The following is a 5634-nucleotide window of genomic DNA, read 5'->3' on the forward strand; positions in this document are numbered from 1 at the left end:
CCAGTAGTCCCTAAGATCCGGATCTTAGGCGGATCACCTAGAGGCATGGTGGTGCATGCCTCTAATCCCAGCTACTTGGGTGGCTGAGGCATAAGCATATCTTGAACCCAGGAGGTAGATGTTGCAGTGAGCCGAGATAGCACCATTGCACTCCAGCCTGGGTGACAGTGTAAGACTCTGACTCAAAAAAAAGAAAAAAAAGTTCATGCCTGAGAGTCATTCTTGAATTTTTCAGCCTTCAGCTCTAAGTTAGTTCATGTACTAGACTTCTGTTTATTACATAATGAGTTGATTAATTAAAAAATACAAGAATATCAGAACTATCAATTCTGAAGCTTTCAGGCATTAAACATGACCTTGTGGAAATTAACAGAAAATAAAAATTGATTTAGCAAATGTAAAATATTGAAAAGATGAGGTTAAATGTCCTAATCTCATAAAGTAATTCTAAATGTTCAAGCAATTTGCTGATGCATAGCCATTTCCAGTCATATTTTAAATCTTGTAGATAATCTTTTCATTAGAGAAAAGCCTTCTTGTCTCACCAGTTTAATAAACAAATCCAGAAATCCTGGTTCTTACCCACACTGCTTGTTTGACTTTGTTGCCATTTCTTCTCACACAGAAATACAGTCCATACTGCCCGGAATCTCTGCAAAGCTGACTTGGACTTCAGAGGAAGGCAGCTATCCTCAGGACATGACAGGGGTAACACCCTTCCAGATGACTTTTGAGGCAGGTTTTGTTGTGGTCTTATAAATTACTAATGATTTTATTCTTATTTTTCTGCAAACCTAATAACAGGAAAGAAAAGCCTAGGTCCCTCAAAGTTCCAAGCTGAAATGAAATAAGGCATTGGTTCCCAAACTTGCCTGTGTGGACATAGATCACCTAGGAACTCCCAAAATACTGTGGTCTGTGTCCCACTCTGAGTGATTGTGATTTAATTGGTCTGGGTGTTGTACTGATTAGCCTTCTTGGGCTGCGATAACAAAATACCACAGAATAGATGGCTTAAGCGATAGAGATTTATTTTCTCACAGTTCTGGAGGCTAGACGTCCAAGATCAAGGTGCTGTCAGGGCTGGCTTCTGGTGAGGCCTCTTTTCCTGGCTTGTAGACTACTGCCTTGTTACTGTGTCCTTACATGGCTTTTTTTCTGCGTGTGCATGAATAGAAAGAGATCTCTAATGTCTCTTTATTTTTATTGAAATTTTTTTTGGTAGAGATGTGGTCTTGCTATGTCGCACAGGCTGGAGTGCAGTGGCTATTCACAGGTACAGTCATTGCACACTACAGACTTGAAGTCCTAAGCGTAAGTGATCTTCCTGCCTCAGCCTGCGAAGTAACTGGTAGCTGGGACTACAGGTGGGAACTACTGGCACCTGGCTCTGGTGTATCTTTTTATAAGGACACCAGTCCTGTTAAGACCTGAGGTCAGGGCCCTACCCTTATAGCCTCATTTAATCTTAATAACCTCCTGAGGGCCCTACCTTCAAACACAGTCACTTTGAGGGTTAGGACTTCAGCATACGGATTTTGAGGGACACAATTCCGTCCATAACAGGTATGGCCTAGGCTTTGGAACATTTTTTAGATCCCAGGTGATTCCTTTTTTTTTTTTTTTCTTGAGACAGAGTCTCGCTCTGTCGCCCAGGCTGGAGTGCAGTGGCCGGATCTCGGCTCACTGCAAGCTCCGCCTCCCAGGTTCACGCCATTCTCCTGCCTCAGCCTCCCGAGTAGCTGGGACTACAGGTGCCCGCCACCTCGCCCGGCTAGTTTTTTGTATTTTTTAGTAGAGATGGGGTTTCACCGTGTTAGCCAGGATGGTCTCGATCTCCTGACCTGGTGATCCACCCGTCTTGGCCTCCCAAAGTGCTGGGATTATAGGCTTGAGCCACCGTGCCCGGCTGATCCCAGGTGATTCCTAATATGCAGATGAATTTGAGAACCACTGAAATAAGCCTTTATTTGAATTTGGATCTCCTGATAAAGAAAATAAAAAGTGACTCCCGGTGCAGATCCTACTTGGATACATTTTTATTAGTTTGGTTTAGAGATCTCTTTATCGACTTATTTGTAGTCCAGATTTATGAGGGTGATAATTCACTCTCCATTCCCTTTAACAGTTCTCTCATCTCCTATTTTCTTTCCTTGGAGTTGGTGGAGACATAACGAATTAGAGTGCTATAAACATTCTCCTAGAAGTCCTTGGGCAACCTTTCTCCATGTTTGAATAATGATATGCTCATTCTGAAAGGAATGGGTATGGTATCAGGACAACAGATATCCCTAGCTGTGCCTTATCTTCTTTAGGAGAATGGAGGGTAAACAATCTGGAGCAATTAATGATTAGTCAGCTCTGAAACTATTCATGTCAAGTAGCAATAAAATGGTGATTCCAGTGAACCAAAAAGGGCAATTCTAGGAAATGAGGTTCTGTATTTCAGTCAGCCTGAACAAGCAGTAATTTGTATACATAACATTTAGATACATTGTTTAAGCATCCTGACAAGTCTATGAAGTGGGTTGGATGAGGATTATCACCCCATTTTACAGATCAGAAAGTTGAGATTCAAAGAACTTGACTGACTCTCCCAGTGTCATACAACAGTTAAGTGGCAGAATTAGAACTTGAACCAAAGTCTGACTCATATAGATCAGGGCTGTTTCAATATTTACTTATTCATCCAGACACGTGTGTTTGTTCAAGTCAGTGTCAGTGAGCTAGATACTATCTGTAGGTACATTGTCTTAAGATATGTTACTTGATCCCAAGGAACTTGGAATATAAATAGAAAGATCAAGAAGTAAACACATAATTACAATACGGTGTGATTCCCAGGATGGATGATAGAAGTGAGCCCTGAATGCTATGTTAGCATGGAGGAAGGGCACCTAATCCGTGGGAAGAGGTTGAAGTCTGGAGGTCTTGATGAGACTGAAAAACGGATTTGCTGGCTGTAGGAGATTCTGACACTTGAAAGAATAGGAAGTTGTTATCAGAGTGATAAAGTTTCTCTTATTTTTTTTTTCTTTATTGCAAAAGTAGTGTTTCCCTCAGAAAAATCAAAGCGTGATCAAAACAGACATTTAGAATATGCATAATTTGGCCTTTCAAGGCAGCCATTATTAATACCTTGGTATACATCTTTTCACAATAGAGTGGGGCATTTTAATTTAAGATTTTCAGAATGGAACAGTTCCAAGCCGTGGCCATGGAAATAGGTGGCTGGGAATGAGTGGAGGTCAAGGTCATTATTGTTGAAGAGGTCAGGGAACTGCGAGACTAAGTTATTGCTTAGGCTAGTTATCTGCTTGGATATGGATGTCAGTCAAGATGATGACAGCATTTAGCGTACAGAGGAAAATTGTGAGCTTAGTGACCAGGAGTCAGCTGGTGATGGAGATGAAAAGTAAAAGAATAGTATAGTCAAATGGCATTAGCCTCAAGGGAACAAGGATTTCCTCACGGATTTCTTCCATTATATCTCATTGTTTTTGGTACTGTGCAGCTATGTAAACAATATTTGAATGAAGAGAATGGGAAGAGATAAATGGGAGATTGTAAAAGATTTCATCATGGACCCCTCAATTGAGGAGAAAGGTTAAGTAACAAGGTTCACAGCAAAGACTAATAGAGATATCCATGGAAAAGCTATAATAAATGATCCATTCATTTGGGCCTGCGAGGAAAGTTAATTGCAAGGAAGACTGAGGAAGAAATTTCTTCATTTAGGAGAAATACTGGGTTTTGTGTTTATGCCCACAGCTAGTCTTACATCTTGGGGTTCATTAGGCTGGGTGACATGTCCCTCCAAAAGCAATCTGATTTTATAAGATCTTCTCGACAGCTTTATCAAGTTTAATATTTATTTTTGTAATAATACTAAGTGATCAAGTGAATGGAGTATACATATATACATACAAACACATATATGCACAAACATATCTATATATTTATACATCTGTACTTCTGTGTGTATGTATCTAAGGTAAGATAGGAAGAGACAGACTTTCTTCTAGAAAGTAATATAAGGACTCATGACTGTGTAAGTTCATATTTAAAAGCATACTTCTATATTCTGTCATATAATTAGACATATTTAAAGGTGAAGGCTAAAACCATATGATTCAATAGTGGTTTCTGTTGTGCAGGGCTGGCAGCATTTATTTTTTTCATAACAGTGAATAAGTAAGTTCACTGCTTCTGTAGGTATGTCAGGCTGGGGTACTGGGTCTCTAACACCCAACACCCAGCTGTAAAAGACTTTGTCGTCTCCCTCTTCCTCTCTCTAATAATTCTTTTTTTTTTCTTTTTTGAGATGGAGTCTTGCTCTGTCGCCCAGGCTGGAGTGCAGTGGCGTGATCTCAGCTCACTGCAAGCTCCACCTCCTAGGTTCACGCCATTCTCCTGCCTCAACCTCCCGAGTAGCTGGGACTACAGGTGCTTGCCACCATGCCCAGCTAATTTTTCATATTTTTAGTAGAGATGGGCTGTGTTAGCCAGGATGGTCTCGATCTCCTGACCTCGTGATCTGCCTGCCTCAGCTTCCTAAAGTGTACATCTTTAGGATTACAGGCATGAGCCACCACGCCTGGCCTCCTCTCTCTAATAATTCTATAAGTAGATCTTAAAAGGGGCCTCTAACCCCTTTTAAGGAGTTAGTTGTGTTGTATCCTCTCTGGAGGATACAACAGGAGGATACAAGAGGAGATTAACTATCCTCTCTGACCTGACATTAGTCACTTTATCCTAAGTCTGGGTTAGGTGTCAGTCCTTCTGCTGTATTCCTTTAGCACCTCATTTATCTAAATTTCAAATTGTCATCTAAATTAGTCTGTCTCATCTACTGAACTGTGAACTCTTCTGATTCTGAGATTGTCTTATTTATTTTTATAAGCCCAGGTACATAATAAGACACATTAATATTTTATGAGAGAGTAAATGCATATATTGGATAGTCATACATAAGCATTGCTTGTCAGGCTCTATAAAAAATATTGATGGATTATATATTACCCTATTCAGATAGCTACCTGTATACACAGAAAATGAACATTTTTGGAGAGGCAGCACTGCATTAGAATGTGGACTTTGGAGTTAGTCACTCTAGTTATGAATCCCACTGCTGCCACTTAACTAACTGTGTGTGACCTTGGACAAATTAATTAGCTTATTGAGTCTCATTATCCTCTTCTATAAAATGGAATTATTTCTTACTTACATAGAAACTGCTTGACATGTAGCAAGTATTCAGTAAATATCATCATTATTCATTGTAGCCTCTCTCCAGTAGTTGCTCAAGGAACTTTCACTTCGGTTGTCTTACTGTTAGATATAATTAGCCCTCTCTATGATACGCCCTATAATCACCAAGGTTACAAAGCTTTGAAACTGTTCCAAGAAGTTGTTTTGGAAGTGGTAAGTACAGAAAACGCTTTAAAGACTATTGCTTTTTGGTTTAAACATTTTATACTAAAATTTCAAATATGAAGGATGTGACTATGATATGTATACAGACTGCAGTTATTTAATTACCACTGTTTACATGCCTGAATAATCCTAGATGTGTTTACAGAATTTTCTAATAATCCCCTATCGATTTTGGTAATAATTTTTTTTTTTTTTTTT

At 39.6% G+C, this 5634-nt stretch overlaps 1 protein-coding gene across 1 annotated transcript in view; it reads left to right on the plus strand.

Annotated features, from left to right (window-relative positions):
- The window catches only part of LOC105544451 (chromosome unknown open reading frame, human C11orf80), a 119145-nt gene that overhangs the window by 45438 nt on the left and 68073 nt on the right, over positions 1 to 5634 (plus strand). The window contains exon 5 of the mRNA XM_011986962.1: positions 626 to 735. Within this exon, the coding sequence (XP_011842352.1) occupies positions 626 to 735 (110 nt within the window). The remainder of the gene's footprint in view (positions 1 to 625; positions 736 to 5634) is intronic.

This window comes from Mandrillus leucophaeus, unplaced genomic scaffold (assembly GCF_000951045.1).
Source record: "Mandrillus leucophaeus isolate KB7577 unplaced genomic scaffold, Mleu.le_1.0 Scaffold30, whole genome shotgun sequence".
NCBI lineage: Eukaryota > Metazoa > Chordata > Mammalia > Primates > Cercopithecidae > Mandrillus > Mandrillus leucophaeus.